The sequence below is a fragment of the Sinohyriopsis cumingii genome, chromosome 3, assembly GCF_028554795.1.
Source record: "Sinohyriopsis cumingii isolate HCF-2022 chromosome 3, ASM2855479v2, whole genome shotgun sequence".
Lineage (NCBI taxonomy): Eukaryota > Metazoa > Mollusca > Bivalvia > Unionida > Unionidae > Sinohyriopsis > Sinohyriopsis cumingii.
This window is the reverse complement of record NC_142963.1, coordinates 113,017,568-113,036,220: the sequence shown is the minus strand read 5'-3', so window position 1 is coordinate 113,036,220 and position 18,653 is coordinate 113,017,568. Positions and strand designations below refer to the sequence as shown.

General features: G+C 34.9%; 1 protein-coding gene across 2 annotated transcripts in view; it reads right to left on the bottom strand.

Moving 5' to 3' along the window:
• Nucleotides 1-18,653, bottom strand: part of LOC149803602 (DNA-directed RNA polymerase III subunit RPC1-like) — a 129,294-nt gene that overhangs the window by 29,151 nt on the left and 81,490 nt on the right. The window contains exons 22-26 of one of the 2 annotated variants that reach the window (XM_089953349.1): nt 15,032-15,189; nt 13,795-13,950; nt 6,694-6,821; nt 3,868-3,956; nt 3,398-3,490 (exon numbers count right to left, since the gene is read on the bottom strand). In XM_089953349.1, the coding sequence (XP_089809475.1) occupies nt 3,398-3,490; nt 3,868-3,956; nt 6,694-6,821; nt 13,795-13,950; nt 15,032-15,189 (624 nt within the window). The remainder of the gene's footprint in view (nt 1-3,397; nt 3,491-3,867; nt 3,957-6,693; nt 6,822-13,794; nt 13,951-15,031; nt 15,190-18,653) is intronic. The other variant, XM_089953350.1, reaches the window with a different exon arrangement.

The window sequence follows — 18,653 nt, the reverse complement described above, 5'->3', positions numbered from 1 at the left end:
GAAAACAAAGTGCATGCTGTCTTCACAAGCTAAGGGACTATGGTTAGATGTGCAGAAAGAGTTGCAGGACTCTAGTTGGCACTGAACAAGTTTCAAATTTGTGGCTCAAACAAAGGATTGTCAGCTGAGAAAACAACGTGAGTGCTGCCTTTACAAACTATGGGCTTTTCACAGGCAGGTAACTTAGGAAATATTACCGTATATACTCGCGTAAAAGCTGAATAATTTAGGAAAAAATAAAGGTCTGGAAGAAGGGGGGGGGTCAGCTTATCAGTGGGCCAATGTCTAAACTTGACAATTTTTAGGTTTTTTGTTGACTACTGTAACGGCTGTAAATCTTGGGACATGAAGCAATAGTTCTGTCCATGTCCTAAGACATGGGCATGTAAAAAAACCATTAACTTTCGGTGACCCGACAATTATTAAACTGTTACACAGTACTATGATTGATTTTGTTATTATTTTGCATGTGCATATTTTCCTATTTCTCCAACACAAAGTTAATTAAAGGTAAATACCGACTTCATAATTCGCGGGCTGTTTGAGTTTACCAGGGAGATCAAACTGAACTATAATGAACAGTACTTACACAGTGCAAAGTGTGCATAGCCTCACTTAAATCCTTACTTATTCCCAAACATATTAAATGCAGATTTTGCTTTATTCATTGTTTTGACCAAATTGCATTCTTCCAGCTAATATTTTAGCTAGTCCTTAATAGCTGTTTCATTTACGTTGAATCACGTGCTCACGAGTTACTCATTTTCAATGATATAAGTGATCCTACAAATTGAGATAATATTTTTAAAAAGGTATGCACGTTTAATTGTTCAAGGCATGTAACCATCATAATTTACATGTTCGCGAAGAGTGGTAATAATAAAGGCTAAAATTCTCATCTAGTTCAACTAAGATCATCATCAATCAATTTTAGTTTTGTGTTTTAGCTGAACAAACATCATAACTTTCCACACAATAGAAAGCTTGATGTTTCGGCATCTCCTATGTTGATAGTCGGAAAAATTTATTAAGTTTTGCAACAGAAATTCAGGCCAGTTAATCATTAAAACCCTGAAACTGGCTTGTGATAACAGGGAATTTTGATCGGTAACTATACAAGTAGATTGATGTGTAGTTGTCTTTTTTTCCCTTAATATTAGCACAATTACCGTAGTTTTGTAAAACTATTTTCCCCTCTTTGTATATCCGACCATATTCCCTTATTGTAAACTCGTAAAGCATTTAGTAATGAAGATTATAAAACATGCATTCTGAATTAGTTTTTTGAAGACATTTGCTGCATGGTATGTATTTTCATTCCTGCTTTTATAATTTTAATGATGGTAATTTTCATTGGTATATACGGTATAAAAATTCCAGTTGTTCACTCGTTTAAGTTTCTTTCATGGGAATGGAGCTATAGGATATGAAGTTACAGCATTTGTAGTGATCATTCTTGGGACTGAAATTAATCATGGACGATTTTATTGTTGTGGTTTACTTTTTTGTTCTGGTTTATTTTTTTTATTATTTTGTATTATTGTAGAGGTTTAAAAAAATCATTAATTTACATGAATAAAGTTTAAACTTAACATTCTATTTGGTGAAGAAGCAAATTCTTTATACAAAAGTAATTATTTCATCACAACAATAATTCACAGGTGATATAACAGAACATGTGGGACTTTTCTTGTTTAGAAGAAATGAAAATCAAAGACATAATGTAATAATCAGGAGTTCTCAGCAAAAATCAGAAGATATTATGTAATCGGGAGGTAGGCGTGGAGCAACCCAAAAAATCTGGAGGCTTTTTTTCCTCCTGCTTGAAAGTTGACAGGTATGGTCGCTTACATCAAAGCAAACTAAAACTCAGCTTTTACGGTAGCATCGAACCGTATTGTTTTTGTTCATTGCGTTGTCATCCTGGGATTACATTTTAATGAGTTAGGTATTTACAATTTCAAAGCAAAGTAAAGACGTAATTACCAGTGCACTGATATATAATTTCCAATGCAATAATGCATAAACAAACAATAATCAAGTCAAAAGTGAGAGGTAGTGTTACAGCAACTCGTGAATGCTAAATTCTTGTCATCGTTCGATCAAATTATACACAAATCAAAATTAGGCAGAAACAATAAGAAAACAGAAAGTTAAATTACTTTTCAAACAAGTTATACCATTTCTTTTTAATAATTATGCATGCTAACCTCAAGATAAGTACACATTAATTTTTTTAAAATATAGCTTTGCCTAAATAAATGCATTTAGAACTTACCTTGTGCATCTTGAGATGTCTCAGAGTTGTAGGTTGGCTTATATGTGGGTTATGCACTTTTTAGTGTTTATACCTGTTCAGTTTGGGGGGTCGGCTTATATGTGAACGGGCTTTTACGCGAGTATATACAGTACATGGGAATCAGATCTGGCTTATGAAAAATGCAAATATAAATCAATACTTCTCAGGATATGTACAGTAGACTGTCCTGAATATAAATGTTGTAGATATGACCTCTCATTTTGGCCACTAGAGCTGGGTACCGTGAAAAATTTGGTACCATAACATTTCTGAATGTACTGTGATACGCACCACAATATACTGCAATTATATTACAGACCAACAATTAAATGTTTTGGGGCAGTGGCTTGTTTATTTTTTATTTAATTTCTGTTGGTCAACATTTGGAAAAATATTTTGCTCTAATTTGTAGCAAAGTAATACCACATTATATCCATGATATCATCTGGAAAAATATTAATGATCTTGAGATAAAAGAAAAGAAAATATTTTATCTCAAAATAAAACAATGGTCCCACCACCCACTCCAAACTTTTTTTAAAAGGCCAACCCTGTTAGTAGATGAATTTTCTATGTGTATTTGAACTGTTGTATAATTTACAGTCTATGAGCTGTAACTAATTAGTGTGATTAAGCATACACTCTGGCTGATGATGTTAATCATGAGGGTATACCATGAGGATATATTTCAGAATGCGTAGAATCTACCATAACTCAGAAACTTCTATCTTCCAAAATGTTTCATCTCAGTATGAAAATGATAGCAAAGTTTCACAACTTTCCACCCAGCAGTTTTAGGAGTACTGGTAAAACAACTGTTAACAGCCAACAGCAGAAGGACAATGGACACAGGCTTATCACATATGTCTTTATGGTCTTTGACCATTAAAGCTAAAAACTACTTTCAAAAATATTCTAGCAATAAAGCTTAACTTTTTTAAACCTTAATATTACTCTGCCATCTACGCGGGTCTTTATATTTCACATTTAAACAGGTCAAAAAGAGCCGGGGCTAAGTACATCTGATTTCTGTTAGATTTTCCCAAGCTCACACATGAATGACAAGTTTACAAATAATTTTAAACAACAGCTTTTTACCAGGCTCCATGCAGGCCCTCATGTACTTCTCCTTACATGTGTACAGGAATTGGTCCACTTGAGACTTGGTCACCCTCTCTACTTGAAAAAGAGCTGAAAGTAAGTAAAAAATACGTCCAAAATCATGCCATTTACAAACCCTGACTCCGTAACTTTTACAATATTAATATTCTAAACAATTCACTTCATACTTCAGCTTGAAGGTATTTTTTTCTTAAAGGAAATTAAAAATCCTATTTCTACTAAATATAACTCCATAAGACCTACAAGATTAAAAAAAAATACTGATGAAAGAATAAATAAATTTGATTTCACTCATAATCTAGGTATCTTTACTCAGCCTCCAATGAAAAACTATTTTCCTAGTTATCTTTTATAAAAGATTACTCTTTCATCTAAAAAGTATTGTTAACTCTTTTCACATTTTCCTTTCTTTCCATTGCAATACCATAAAAATGTAGATATCTTACCAGGAGGTAACTTAGCGGCAGGTGTTCTATCAATTCCAAACCTCTTGTGTACTTTATCCACTTTTGCAGCAACACTGCTGATGAATTCTCTGAAACAGTAAAAAAAAAAAAAACCACTATAACATATAATACTGTCAATTCAAAATGTGCAGTGTTCTTGGCTCACGTACAACTTCATGTCATCTCTACATTGATAGTAAAGCCTCCTAGCCCCATTACAGCTTCTTTGTGGGACCTGTCAAACACACTAATATGCAACTGAGTAGTGTCCTTGATTAGCAAGATTACTATATGCACTACCCAGTTACTGTTTTGTACAAAAGTGCTAATTGTACCAGGTACCTGCTGGTATTGATATGCATGAATGCACCATGTGCATTTGTAACAAGCTAATGGCACAATATGTTTTGACTGGAAGTAACAAGATGAGATTCAACAGTTATAGGACTGGTGTACTTCTGGTTCTGTTTAAGAGATTGAAATGATTCTTTATTCAATATCATATAATTCACTAAAAGAACATAAAAGGAAAAGGTAAAATAAATGAAGCCTACAATCTACCACCTTCACCTCATTACATGTCTTTAAACCTAGAACACATGACTTTAGACCAAGATAAAGTCCCAAAAAGAGATGGAAAAACTGCTTTCCTTTAGTTAGTATTGTGAAGATAATTACTGATCCTTATAAAAACTGGTATCTTAAACAAGAGTTTATCCTGCATTTAAATAATATGCAGTGTGGATTTGTCATCTACAGACCCACCAACCCTGACAAGATTGTCTCAGTAAGGCAACTGATTTTTTCATAAGTTTGACCAGTTTTCAGTAAGGTGTAACAAAATGTCAGTTACTGCTAATGCCAAGATGGAAAACATGTATTTAAAAAGTTCAGTATTCCAAACTGATGTATCAATGGTAAACATTATGTTCATCTGAAAAGTTTGTGAAGTACACATACACCTTTTTTACCTCTAGTACAGTTGCACAAACTTCAGTTCTGAACCAAATGCTGCTCAATGGCTTCCTCCTATCTTTCAACTTGATGTTGGAATTTTCATTTAACATGATAGCAATCATATCTCCTGCCACATGACATACTCAAATCAATATGTGATGTCAAATAAATGTATTCCTTCCTGCTTTTTATTAAGAACAGTCTGAATATTACATTTTATTCTTCTGTACTGATTACTAAAACTTTTTATGAGGCGTATTTTTTTCTTTCATCTTTAACATGTATTGGTAACTGGATGCCATTTATTAAAAAAAATCTATAATCAACAGTTTGATCAAGCAGATGCTTCACATAGAAAAATATGGGCAGTTTAAAGCACTTGAGTCACTAAGGCAAAGTTAGTCTGGTTTTTTTATTAATTCCACTAAAGCCAACATGAAACCTGAATCCAAAATTAAACACAGACGTGCCAATTATCCAGATTTTACTGTAACAATCATATTTCCATAGCTTTTCCTTTTATTCCATAAGTCTGTATTTTAATGGTCATTTTATTAAGACTTATGGCAAAATCATTAGGCTTGGCAGGTCTGGATGTTCTACTGTTGCAAGATATTGTACATGTATAACATACCTGCCATAAAATGAAGTGTCATGCAAAAACATGACAGCAAAAAAAAACAAAAGGAGAACATTTATTGACAACCGTTATACATGTCCAAAGCATGTAGTTTGTATGAACAGTAAACAGTACAGCTTAGTGCCCATATACACTATCCTAGGGTTTGGTTATAGAGCTGATTATCATGGAGTCAACTACAGGTAAGGCGGTCATTGACAAGCAATCAACTATCAAGTCCTCTGAACACTGCTAATAACATACCAAAAGGAATCTATCCAATTTTATCCCATTTCATTTACGGAAACATTTTTTTGGAAAAACATACACAAGAAAAATGTCTGAATCTAAATTGTGATGTTTCTTATTTAGTTTTAATGTTTTCCATTCCTTCAGGTTTAAATTGAAAGAGTTTTTCAACAAATTAAAGAACCTTTGAAAAATAAAATCAACATTTTGAAAATTTCAGTTTTCAAAGCCACCCCTCAAATTCAATGATATTTTTAAGACTAATCAAATCACGACAGTGACCCGCATGCTGCATAGCTTGAAACTTAATTTTATGAATATTCCAACAGCTTGAAAAATGTATCGGGAAAACTATGAAATCAATTTAAAGACAATGAACAACAAGACCATTTCCCCATTCTATGCACTTAAGCTCCAACAAAAATGCCATTTTTCACAAGGCAAAACACTGATCTCCATTATGAGACAGAAACTGTGATCTCCATGACGACAAGATTTTGAAAAAACAAGAATTTCTTGAAAAGACTGATGTTCTACTGGACAAAAAGAATTTCCAAGAATCTAAGACAAGACAATTTCCTTGTTTTAATTGTTTCATGTTGATATGATTTTCCATTCAGGAGAAGTGGCAATATCAAGATTTGTAATGTTACTGACACTGCCATGGCAGCCATACTGAATTTTACATTGGCACCATTTTCATTTAGCATCAACCAGACATTATAAGAAGTATTAAGTGAAAACATGTTGATATGACCATCCATTTTCCAAACTTTATCCTAAAATGTGATTATATAAGAGGTGAAGATCTATCGCTATTTGAAGCTTCTGATAAAATGCTCTTTTATGGAGCATAACTTAGGTATTGTAACATTAATATATAAAGTTAAAATCACAGCTTTAAAATCAACTCCATACATGCCAACATCACCACTGTCACCAAAACGCGATACGTATATATCATTACTTTTTAAGGGTGGTGAGAGAAAAAACAACTGTACCTGAGCTCATTTTTAAAGTCCTCACTGCAGCCGTTCATTGACTCATCCTTAAGCCCCTTTTCCACCAAATCTTTCAGCTGCTGTCCATTAAGAGATACTTCTTCTCGGCACTGAGACCAAATCACTGCCTGTATAAGACACAAGATAAACTGGTGGGTTTGGCATAAGTTTTATGACTTATCTATAAAGTAAAAATATAAAGATATCATACTATGGACAAGGATAGAATAATCATGAACAATAAAATGGTTTGAGAAACCCAGATTTGCCCTAGAGATGGGACCTTGTTACTCAAAGGCAGGAAGAGATAGCAAGAAATATAACAAGTGAGTTATCAAGTCCAAAAGAGTGAACAAACTTAGGCAGATAGGGTGAAGTCATACATTATTATTCCTCACTTCATACACAGAGAAAGATAGTGCAAAGCACACATGCATGTAATATTCTTCCTATGCTAGTGCTAGACCAATGACCAATGAGATATCAGTAGTGTAGGAGAATAAATTATTCCAAGTCCAAATTCTGGACTCATGATTCTACAAGGTGGAAATGTGGTTGAGTATGAAAGGAAAATGTGCTGTTATAGAATGACAAAGGTAAAGTTACACAAATGAAGTTAACCAAGTTTCCTCAGAATATGCTCTGAAAAATACAGCCCCTCCCTGGGCCACTGCAGTGAATAATTATAGGATGAGTAAAACAAATATGCAGAGTACGAACAATGATAATTTGCTTCAAAGAAATATCATTTACTAAATACTTACACTAACCTCAATTAAAGCTGTCTGTATAAAGATGGAAAGACAGGTAGACAGAAGTAAATTACACGAGGCTTCCAAGTTGTGTCCATACTTGCACCCAAAAAAACTTTAAGATCTTAACAAAAGTGTTGATCCCATCAACACTGCTAGCAGAAGTGACTGCTATTTCTTGCATCTATACCAAGATAGGTCAATAGAAAAATTACACACTCTATACAGAACTAAACCTTTATTGTCTGTAATTCCTGCTTACACTGCAGTAACAAAGGAACTCTCATTAAAGATGTACCCTTCACTTCCTGGACTTAAGATTTTTTGTCAAAATACCTGGGTGGTTATAGTAATGACAGTCTGGTTATAACAACACAGTACTGGTATGATTGGTCAACTTAATGTGTCTGTGTCTATGCATGTCTGTATGTATCATCTGTATGGATGGCAATTTGAATATACAGCTTTAAAAAAGTCTGTTTTTGATGCTATTATCATTTCAAAGTTCCATCTCCAATGCTTCCTCAATACTTTTAATAGGTAATGTTTGTTAACAATAATTTTGTGCTGTGGAATAATTGTAAAATACCCTTATTGTCTTTAACAAAAACTTTATAGTATATCATTCAATATTATCAGGTCTTCATTTTCAGGTGATTGGTGGGTGGGATATATAATATATATATATTCATTAAATAAATTAAGTGTGAAGAAAAGGATTCACTTGCCTCCACCTTTTATAAATTAATGATTTTGATGAATACTTAAACAATTCAATTTAAATCTTGGTACTGCCACCCACCCATGAATTAAGCCCTCCTTAAAAAAATTTACACTGTCATCTTTTTCATCTATATACCACATAGATGACAAGAATAGTATCTAAGGGAAGTACCTCTTCCAATATGCTATTATAATTACCTCCTTTATTTCCAGTTGGTGGTTACCCATCTTCCTTGATCTGCTCAAGAATGAGCGACACCTCAATAAGGATGCTTGCATTTTGTAGGGAGATAAGGGAGGGTTTATTTGAAATGTGATTGGGTATTTTGGAGAAACTTAATTTACAGAAAAAATTCCTTTTCTCCATTGAATACCATACCTAAGTACAATTATGTTTGGAAAATAAATTAAGAGGAGGAACAAGTGCAGACATTTTACATTACTTTCATAATCTTCCAGAGCAAAGTGATTTCAATCCTTGTATAGTACATATAACAACTCTCTTAAATCCTTGTATAGTACATATAACAATTCTCTTCAATCCTTGTATAGTACATATAACAACTCTCTTAACTTAAGAGGCAGCACTAATGAGGGCTATGATTAATTAAAACACCAGGGCAACATTATCTGATGTGATACTCTTAAAATGGGATGAAAGAAGGGCTTTTACCAAAATAAATTCTTATGCAAATCCAGCAAATGTCAGGCCTGAGAATAAGGCTGTACTGACATTAATGTGGTTGGTAGTTGTCGAAGCCACTGCCACTGGACCCACCAAATGTAACCCCGAACTCTAGGATGCTCAATCTCAAAGAAAGTAGTGAATCAATGTTGACTTCAAAAACATTCAGCCTACCATCTCAACAATATCCTGGATTGAGCAGTTGCATTCAAAAACCAGGTCAGTTGAGATTGTTCTTATCTTGTGAACCAAGATTTTAGGAGACATACTTTGTCCTCTGAGAGGTCTGGCTATGCATAACAAATGACCAATTTAACCCAAGATATCAAGGATTGCACAGTAATATCTGTTATTGTCCTACCACCAGAAGTAACATACTCTGACAACAATGGTGAACACAGGATGCTTACTGTAGAATTCACCAGACCAAATTCTGTTCTGAACTCTAGCCTCTTTAGAATGATCTAGCAGGAAAGGAGTCATGTGGCTCTCTTTCCATTTCCCAATGATGTCAAGCAATTTTTTATAACAAAACCAGGCTGTCTTTTCAATGACTGAACCATCTGCATAAAACTGAAGGTAGTCTGGATTAATGAACTTGCTAACCCTACATGTGAAAACCAAGGTAAACAAGAAGCATATCTTATAAGATAAGGATAGGAGTATCAAAGATTATTGCACAATGGTTCAAACTTGAAAGAACTGGGCCAAGGTGGAACCCATGAGAGGTTCCATTTCAGAAACAAAACCAAAGAATTTCAGATCAAAGCTAGACAGTAAATCTGTGAAATCCTTATTATGGCCCATGTCTGCTCTTTTATGGTGCCTGGATATGTCAGACATCTTAGACTGATAACATCTGATGGTGCCTGAATATGTCAGACATCTTAGACTGATAACATCTGATGGTGCCTGAATATGTCAGACATCTTAGACTGATAACATCTGATGGTGACTGGGGCCCATATTTCTTCTCAAATAACAAGAAAAAAATACTAATTGATGTAACATGTCCTACCAAGATGCGATGTCAGTATCATTGGATCAGGCTGTAAAGACCTGCCACTCTTAAAAATGACTCAGAGAATTCTCACCATAATTGTTCATTTTATGTTTCCCTGTGCAGGGCCTTCCTGACAAAAGCCATCTGTAAAGATGAAGTCAGCCTGGATAGGAATGAACTACTTCCAGTCAGGATTGTATTTTGGGAATTCATTAACTTTCCTGTCTTCTTCTGAAGATGATGTGTATCAGAACTATTATTTTAAGTCTGGAGTACCAGTGAAGAAAATTCCACACCAGAACACAAAACTATGGGGTGATCTGCAATCCATTTTTTGTGAAAATGAGTTGGGAACCACTGCACTGTCTATCAAGGTAAAGACTACCCTATTCGGACATAACAGGTAGGTGGGTACCCATAATAACTAAGAGAAGACTGCATGGGTGGTTATTTTTGTGTGGCTGGGCTACAAATCTGGAGAAGACTACCCAGCTGGACGGGGTGTCAAAGAACTGATAAAACAGAAAGCAGTATCTCTATTAAGGTCATGTGATGTGATTTTGATTTTTAACGTAGCTTTAACAATTTTTCAGTCATATCGCTACGATGTCTGCAGTGTGGCAGTTTATAGTGATGTCTAGCACTGGGGCATCATGCCGCAGACATGTAGCATGATGTCCCACCCAGTCACATTATCCTGACACCAGGCTGACCAGTCCTATCACTAACCTCTTAATGCTGAACGCCAAGCGAGGCAGCTGTTAGTACCATTTTTGTAAGTCTTTGGTATGACTCGGCCGGGGATCGAACCCACGACCTCCCGCATCCGAGGCGGACGCTCTAACCACTAGGCCACCGGAACGGTCCTATTAAGGTCAGATGCAAACCCTATCTGCCAGGACTTACAGGCACTAGAATCCTGCTCTGGTATGCATGCTTGACAACTTACATTATAGGGACTGCCAAAAAGGACAAGATAAACACTCTCCTAGATTTATCTCTGTAGTGGGAAGATGCAACAATAAATGGGACACAAATTCTCCAGACACAAATTCTGAAATAGTGTATCCTTGTTTCTGATTTTTTTGTTGTTGTTGTTGTGGGGTTTAACGCCATTTTTCAGCACACAATAGGCTACACATGGCGGCCAGTATTAATGGTGGAGGAAGAACCCGGAAAACCCCGGAAAGAACCACCGACCCACGAGAAGATACTGGCAAGCTTTCTCACATGCCCACATTGGCTGAATCTTAGACTCGAACCACCGCAGACAGAGGTGAGATGGCAGTGATCCGTAATGAAGAGCGCTTTAGACCACTTGGGGCCCCCCTTGTTTCTGAAAGAACACATTCCTCTTGTATTATAGCCAAACAGCATGAGATCTTGAGAAAAAGCCAGAGATGTATTCTCTCAACTTTAACAAAAAGCCAGAGATGTATTCTCTCAACATTAACTATTAATTCTATGTTAGACTGGAGACTCAGAATCCCTGTCAACAATGACTTTGATCTTGGCTGCTTATCTCTGCTTTTAACATGTTTCATAATGACCAGATATATTCTGACCATGATGAACAAATACTGCAAAGAGTGAAGTAAGAATACTTCATGCATGACATATGTCATGCATATCTTTCAAGACCTTGAATCTTTTACACTTTGTTTATTTAGTCACCACTGTGTCCTAAAATGACAATAAGACAGCAACTGGTACAATATCTTGAATAAATGTCAAAATATTTATAAAGTATATAATTTATATTATAAAATTTATGTAATTCTAATAAATAAGAAAATAATAAGACAAGAGTGTCATCTCCATTGAACTATGTGAACAAGGCAGTCTGTGTACTAAGATGAAAAGATTACATAGCTGCAGACTCATTTGGAAATGAAAAAAAAACTATTAAACATTTTTAAAAGCAAAATTTTAAAACTGCAGAAGCTTAGATAAGATAATGATAAATATATTGACTCAGAGAATGGAGGCCAAAGCAATGCAGAGGTTCAAGTTACATGTTCCAGACATGATTTTGGTCTTCCATAAAAAAACGCTGAAAATCTAAAAGGGGTGTTTGGGGGTTCTCTCCCCATGGGGTCTCAAGGGGCAATGCCCCTGATCCCGGGGTCCAGGTGGCTGAAGGCCCCTGGCCAAAAATGCATTTTACAGTCATGAAAAGCTCCTCCTAGTGCAACTTATGATCATAATATATAACAAAATAATCATTTGAAAAACTAACAAACTTACCAAAGATTTTCAACTTGAATAATTTCACAAAATTTATTGTCACATGAATTTGTTCTCCAATACTATTGGTGCTTAAGTTATTTCATGTGCATGTCAGTGTTCACATCGTAATTAAGTATATAATTTGGCAATTTTTGCTGCCAACATATTACACTTCTCTCTTTTCATAACAAATCTGTAAAATAAACACCCAAGTACATCATCTTTATACAAATAATCCCATATATTCACTTGTCTTTTTGTCCACTGGACACAACCTGTTGATATGCCAGCTGAGCTCTTTTTGCAGCTTTGTCAAAGATTTCTTTATACTTCCTTTTTGTCACCAATGATTTTGTTGGCTCAATGTGCAATCATTTCTTTCCCTTCTCAATGAGAGCCTTTTTCCTTTCATGCTCCAGCTTGTATTGGCGACATGCAGTGCGCATATTCTGAGAAGAGGGCTACATCTGTTCTCTCATGCAAAAAATCTTGTGCTTCCAAGCTTCAATTTTTCCGTATGCAGCTTCTTTTGTAGGTGCTGTTCCAGACCCTTCCAACCATGACTTCTGTAATTTATATCTTTATTGCAGAGGTCACAAAATGCCAGTCCTTGAGCGTTCAGTTTTCTTATAAACTGACCAACAAAATTTCTGTAGACTTTTCGCTCCAGCCTTCCCATTTCCATATGTTTTTTAAACCTTTATCTAAACTTCTTGTGTCATGGTCTCTCAACAACTCTGGATGCCATTTTTTGCAAGCATGCTTCTTCTTTCCATTGCCATCAGTTTCCTTTGCATGAAGATTCATTGGATGAATATAAACTTTTGACCAATCAGAATAATCTTTACGAGAGTCATGGGCTAACTAATATATGGAACGAATACATTACAAGGGTTGCTGCAGAATGGGACCAAACAGACTGTTTTAAAAAAACTGGGAAAAAATGGATCAAAGATGATATAAAAAGACCGGACTATATCAAGAAAAATTGGATTCAAGTCCGAAGAAAAGCAGAATTCCACTTTAAAATGGAGAAAAATCATGTCTGATGTTCAGTGTGAAAGCTTAAACTGTTAAACATCTGGTATAGAAGACCTAGTGGAACAAGGGAGATAATTAAAACTGTCTTGAAAAAATTCCTGCCATTAGATACCACTCTTAATATCTATATTGTATATAGGCTTGAAAGATAAACATTTCATCATTAGGAAGGGATGGATTTGGTTGTTTAGCATGGGTCAAAAAACCCTATGCAAACATGACTGGGTAATGCAATTGACTGAAAAACAATGCCATAAATAAAGAAGCAATATTCAGTGTTATATATGTTTGGTAATGTGTGGGTTATTTTCATTGACATCTTTGATTTCCATGAAAGAAATGGTTGACATACAGTATAATTATGGTTAGGTGTGAAACAAGTATTCCACAAGACCTGATATTTCACCCACCCATGGCATTGATATCTTGCCCATGTCATTGTACTGGTCTATCATCCCCTGCATCTGACTTGCAAAAACTTTAATGTGAAACTTTTTCAAAACTTTCAACATTGTTGGCACCACACAACAAAGAGCTGTGGCTGTGATGCAATTTCAATAGGTGTATCGAACAAAAAAGCATTTGAAAGGTGATTGAACAAAAGAATATGAAAGGTGAATCGAAAAAAGAATTGGGAGAAAGAAAGAAAAAAAGTTTGTCGACTTTACCCTGGTGTGATCAAAGACTCTCTTGAAGTCAATAGGACAGTCCTTCCCTTCCATGGCCACTGGGTCAAGTCCATCTCCTCCATACACAAACTGTACGATGTCTCCAGTGGAAGACCTCACTGTTAAGTCATACTGGGAACACAGGTCCTCTAGACTCTAACAAAGAAATGACTAGTTTTTAGTGCTACTGTTAATATACAGCTCACCAATCAATTACAAAATAAAAGGAAATTATAAAAATAATTCTAATGGAAATTTCTGTTTTTATGTTTTATACAAGCTAATTATGTGTCATTTACCTTACACAGCATTTTGTACACATTATCCCTACTGAATGTAAATGGATTATACCTGAATTCTTGCATATTAAACAATCTACTTAGTATATCTGTTTCTCATGGAGTTAAAACTTGAATAGTTTTTGCTCAAGATTAGAGAATATGAATTTCACAAATGATAAATAATGTTTTAATCCCACAATTTAAGCAAGCACTGTAATAGGTGCAATAATATTTAAGATATTTTTTTAATTTATTTGAGCTTCTGATCAATGCTTTTATAATGATATATAAAAACTGATACCTGATTTGATGTCATGTGATACCAAATAACTGCACTGATGATGAATTGCATTATAGAAACATGGCTCTTTCTATGATGAAACAATTTCTGAAATGCTAAAAAATTACATCCTCTTCACAAGGCTTCCATCTGCATTCATTAAAATCTGATAGCCTGCTTTATGCAAGGACACAGCACAGCAATTCCTTTTACTTACAATATCCACTGTGGCAATATCACTATCAAACATAAATCGCAGGTGTAAAAACACCTCAAAGATTTAAAAGCCTGAATTTTCTAAGTTACCTGTGCTAATGTATATAATGTTATTTTCATGCCTTTCAGCTGATGGAGACCTGTACACAAGCACTTCACCAGCCTTCATTGTGATCAATGAAACTTAGAAGTAAGGAGTTGGCACTATAATGAAATTTTTTCTACTGTATACAATTCTCAAACATGAGCTCCAAGTGTAAAGAATTTGTTTTGTAAACACATTGTATCCATTACTTTTCATTATGGAATGGGAAAAACATGTTGTAATAAACCCAACCCTCCTTGGCCCAACCTCTTTTTGTAGGTCAATGAGGAGTGTGACTAAGGAGATCTGCAAAAGGTTAATTGGCAATTATAAACACCTTTTGCATCAACAAGATTCAAGAGACACTAAACGAACCTTGACCAGTCTACGCTGCATGTACCCTGTCTCTGCTGTTTTAACTGCAGTGTCCACTAAACCCTCTCTCCCAGCCATAGTGTGAAAGAAAAATTCAGTTGGGGTCAGGCCTGAGTAGAAACTGTTCTCCACAAAACCACGAGCTGCAGGATCCTTGGCTGTTTATATAAAAAACAGAAATAAGTGTGTATACAAAATGTCTAGCACATACTATAAGAATGATAATTATTTCACAATCAATGATTTGACACTATCAGTAGAATGATAATTATTTCACAATCAATGATTTGACACTATCAGTTGTTTTTTAATATACTACCTTCATTGAACTTATACCATCTTTATCAAAACTGGATCTACTATATAGAATACTTCCTAGTTATAATTACATGCAAAGTAAAGGAGACCGTTACTCATCAGAGATTTAAGTATTTTTTAAATAGTAAATTCTAATGAAAATCTAAAACAAGAGTCATAGAGATGACATATTCTTAGGTAAAGATTCCTAATGAAAGTACCCTGTGGTCAAGCACTCTCAATTTTATACAACTTATGTGAGTACCCTATGGTCTAGCACTCTCAATTTTATATAACTTATGTGAGTACTCTATAGTCTAGCACTCTCAATTTTATACAACTTATGTGAGTACTCTATGGTCTAGCACTCTCAATTTTTATACAGCTTATGTGAGTATTCTATGGTTATAGACAAGAGTATCATGAATGATACATAATACACCAATACACTCTTAGACCCCAAAATCTATAGGTTTCTTTCTTACCTAAGTGCAAGCCATCCATAAAGTTTCAGACCTGTTTACTGTCTCCTGCATCTGAGGCAGATGCTCTAATCACTTAAGCCACCAGAGCAGTCGTAAATAACTTGAAGAATTCAAGAGTTATGCTCCAGAAATGATTATGGACAGATGGACAAACAGACCTGGCAACATCTATGTTTCACTATACTTTGTACTGAGGGCGTGGGTGCTTAGGGACACATAATTAACCTGTTTTAACATCTAGCTGAAGTATTGTGAGCAGTTACATGTGGCCTGCTCAACAACTGTAGTTTCAATCTGTTACTAGAAACAAGATGTGCGTGTTATAATGGTGTATGACCCCCTTAAAAATTTATCTAACTTGTAAATACAAATTGTTAACTGAGATTGTAAATTAAGAATAGCATCATCTGCTAGTAACTATTTCAGCACAAAAGCAAAACTTATTTAAAGGACAAACATCACATGCAACAAAAAAGTAGCCAACATGCAAAAGCTAGCCTTCATATAAAACAAAAAATGTATATGCAGTCAAACCTATCAATAGCAGCAACCCACAGGAAAGGCAAATCCTGCCTTGGTACACCAGTGACCTCTGTATACAAATTCAGCTTTTAAAATTGGCTTTTGAATACTATAAAATCATCACTGAATTTAAAAATAACCCATTGATCTTTGTTTTGTGCACCATGACAAAACACTAATTTTCAATACTGACGGCTTACTTTTTGGTTGGCCTACATGAAGAAGTTTCACCAGGAAAAATGTGTTCACAATTTATCAATAATTTCTTGATTAGCCAAAGTCACAACTTGCTGAGATCAAAAGTAGCAGTACATGGCTATTCTTTGTGACTCATGACCCAAACTTCACCTGCCTTTACAGACAAGTTTTAAATATCAAATGACCCCTGGCATTAATGTTAAAGGATGTAACTCATATCTCTTCTCAAAGATGAGCTTTTCTTTAGATTCAGAGATAGCTTTAATTCATAAGCAAATGGATGAAGATATCAAACTATACCAGTCTCACTGGCAAAAAAGGTGATTTCCATTTCTGCTGTGAAAACATGATGTTTCCCACCATCAAGCAAACAAAATGATTCTATCCTCTACCCTAATGATAAAAACTACCTTACTTTAAAATCTGACATATTGATACTCTTGAGCTACACTGTCAATGTGATGATCTGAGTATAAGTGAGATAACAAATGTTTGCCCATTGATTCATGCGATATTCATTTATTTCAACAACGATTTACTCATAAAGCAAAAATTTAGTTTGCATAGAATGTGTGGTCAAAGTAGATACATGCCAGTGATTACCATATTTACTGTATATATTAGGACATGATAAAATAATTATTTTTTTTCCTTTCCCAGAACTTATGGTGAAACCTTTTTTCACCTATGTCATTTGTCCCAAGATTTAAAAAACAAAATAAATTTGTATTGCATTTGTGCTCCCCTCAATGCATGTTGCAATAAAATAGATGAACAAAACGTTTATTTGATAATAAAATTAAAGAAACTAACCTTGTCTTGTTATCATTTATTCCTTTTTTTCAACATAAGCATTAAAGAATCTGACTGAAAACTTTATCCAACAAAATCGCAAATGAGAGGGAAATAATCAACTGATATCTTGAAGACAAACAAATGTCATTCAGGCATGACACAGTGTTAGATGCAAAATAATCAAGATTGAATTATATCCATGTCTACTGTATGACAGTATCTTGCAAAAAAAAATCATCATTTGAAAACACATTCACTTGAGTGCAAGTGACAGTCTTTTTGCCAGCATGGGTTATAAAAGTATCATTACTATTTACCCGCAGACATCAATGCTCCTTTGTATTAATTATAACTACAGATGCCAAGCACACAGAAGCACTGGTGGTGAATAAACACAACTGGCAGCAAGCAGTAAACTCCTTCTTTTAACTTACCAACAGGACATCAAAGACAAAGGTTATGTTTATTACAAAGCAAGCCGACCTCAAAGCCAACCTTTGGTTACATTTTTTCTTTTCAAAAAGATATCAATACAAAAGTTATTTTATTGCAAAGCAAGCCAACATCGGAAGTCAACTATGGATTCTTTTAAGTGTGCAGTTTGTTTTGTTTTCTTTCTAATATACAAAGATGGCTGACATATGGAAGCTTGCTTTGGTTCCTTTTCACCAGTATTCACAGGAATTTTGAAAATAAATTGAAACAATGAAACAAATTTTATGTGACACAATATAATGCTTCGTGCATGGATGGCCATGACCCAGTGTCGCCCAGAATATTTGGAGAAAATAAAATCACGTGATGAATTTGTGTAGGCCAGAAGAGAAGCAGATGATTTCGCAAACGAGAGGGAAATAATCAACTGATATATTAAAGACAACTGCCATTCATGCATGACACGGTGTTAGGTGCAAAATAACTGTGATTGAATTATGTCCAGGTGTATTGTATGACAGTGTGTTGCAACAAAAAAATCATTATCTGAAAACACATTCACTTGTGTGTAAGTGACAATCTTTATGCCAGCACGGGTTACAAAAGTATCATTACTATTTACCCGCAGACATCAATGCTCTTTTGTATTAATTATAACTACAGATGCCAAGCACACAGAAGTCCAGGTGGTGAATAAACACAACTGGCAGCGAGCAGTAAACTCCTCCTTTGAACTTACCGACAGGACATCAAAGACAAAGGTTATTTTTATTATAAAGCAAGCCAACCTCAGAGGCTGACTTTGGATACTCTGAAGCCGGTTTTTCTCTTTAAGAGGATATCAATACAAACATTATTTTAAAGCAAAGCAGGCTGACCTTTTTCACAAT